Raw genomic sequence first — 1650 nt, forward strand, 5'->3', positions numbered from 1 at the left:
ACGGCGGCGGCGGCGGCCGCGGGCGAGGTGCGGCGACGTCTTCTATGGCTGGCAGCGGTGGCGGTGGGGGCGGTGGGGGCGGCGGCGGATGCGGACGTGACGCATATACGGGTACGGCCGGCTGCAGCGGCGCGCCGTCAGGTGGAGCTTCAACGGGGACCGCTGGGGCGTTAGGCTGTAGCGGGAATATGTTTGGCGCTGGGATACTCCGGGGCGGTTGTAGCGGCCATTGCCGTTGTGGCGGAAGTGAAGAGGAGGCCGTCGCCGGTAGCGGTGGCGGCGGCAGCGTAGTCGGCGGCGGCTGTGGCGGCGGCCGCGCAGGCCCCAGCGGCGGAGGCAGCAGCGGTGGCGAAAGAAGGACCTCTGAAGACTGCGAAAAAGGCGGCGGCAATGGCGGCGGCGGCGGCGACTTGGCTGCCTCAGTCACTGCAGGGGATCGCGGCGGCAGCAGCGCTGTTGTGGTGGAATGGCTTGGCGGCGGTGGCAATGGCTGCGGCAGCAGCGGCCGCGGTGTTGGCGGTGGCAACGGTGGCGGCGATGGCGGCAGGGGGCTGGGCGGCGGCGTGGGTGACGGCGGTGGCGGCGGCAGCGGCGAGGGTGACGGCGGCGTCGGCGGCAGCGTTGGTGGCGCCGGGGGAAGCGGCGCGAGGCTGTTGGGAGCACGGGCAAGGGAGTGGATGGGTGAGACATTGAGACAGAGAAGGGGAATCTGAGCTTCGCACAATTTAACGCATAGCGCCACAATAATGGATATTGACCGTCTCGTCCATGGCTCCCCCAAATGCCACGGACACCCAACCCCCATTCATGCGGAGCTTGTAACTTGCAACATGCAGCCGCCCATCCACATTCACATCTACGGTCAACCTCACTCACCCACAGCAATTCCCCCCCACATATACTCATATTACACATCATTACTTGTTTCGTTGGAAGTGCGAGGTAGGATGGTGCTTATAGGCGATTTAGCAGCCCTTGAGCCCTCGGCTCGTATTAGGGTGGTTTGCAGGTACGGGGAACGCACCCACGACCATGTAACAACAACAACAACAACAAAGCAAATGTAATATTCGTTAAAACGCGACCACGAACTGCCTATGGCTGACCTCGCCGACCGCGGCAAAAACGGAGATCTCTCGAAAATTATGCTTGAGTTAATATAGGCCAGAATGGCAGAAAATGGGCAGGCGCGGACCTCCGCGCCAAATGAACGTTCAAATGGACGGGCGACAGCCCCAGCTGCTCGCCAACAACCAAGCCGCGCCCAAGCGGAACGAAAGTTTGTGAACATCGACATAATAATGGAAACGGTTCCAGAAGGAACACCATTTCATGCGGAACAGGACCAGGTTACCATGGAAATCCATTGGCCGGCCGGTTCCGACCCCGCGGACATACAAGCCCAGCTACATGGACCAGTGGGCAAGGCCATTTTAAACAGATTACGGGCGATAATACCGCCCGTTGAGGCAGAGGGGCTACTCGGGCCGCGAATCAGCAAATGCCCGCAACGGGCACTCCCCAGCGGCGTGAAGGTGCAAGAAATCAGCATCTTGATCCGGAAAGGTGGTCTCGCAATGCTTACCACCTCGCCAGCAGTCCGGAGGGGACGGCTTCACCTGGGGCCAGTCCATCTCCTACCCAGCAGCC

At 61.9% G+C, this 1650-nt stretch overlaps 1 protein-coding gene across 1 annotated transcript in view; it reads right to left on the reverse strand.

The window, feature by feature from the left end:
* Positions 1-1329, reverse strand: part of VOLCADRAFT_91589 (uncharacterized protein) — a gene marked incomplete at both ends in the record, with an annotated part of 5395 nt that extends 4066 nt beyond the window's left edge. The window contains one exon of the mRNA XM_002951067.1: positions 1196-1329. Coding sequence (XP_002951113.1) covers positions 1196-1329 — 134 coding nt within the window. The remainder of the gene's footprint in view (positions 1-1195) is intronic.
* Between the last annotated feature and the right edge of the window lie 321 nt (positions 1330-1650).

Source organism: Volvox carteri (genome assembly GCF_000143455.1).
Source record: "Volvox carteri f. nagariensis unplaced genomic scaffold VOLCAscaffold_21, whole genome shotgun sequence".
In the NCBI taxonomy this organism is placed as follows: domain Eukaryota; kingdom Viridiplantae; phylum Chlorophyta; class Chlorophyceae; order Chlamydomonadales; family Volvocaceae; genus Volvox; species Volvox carteri.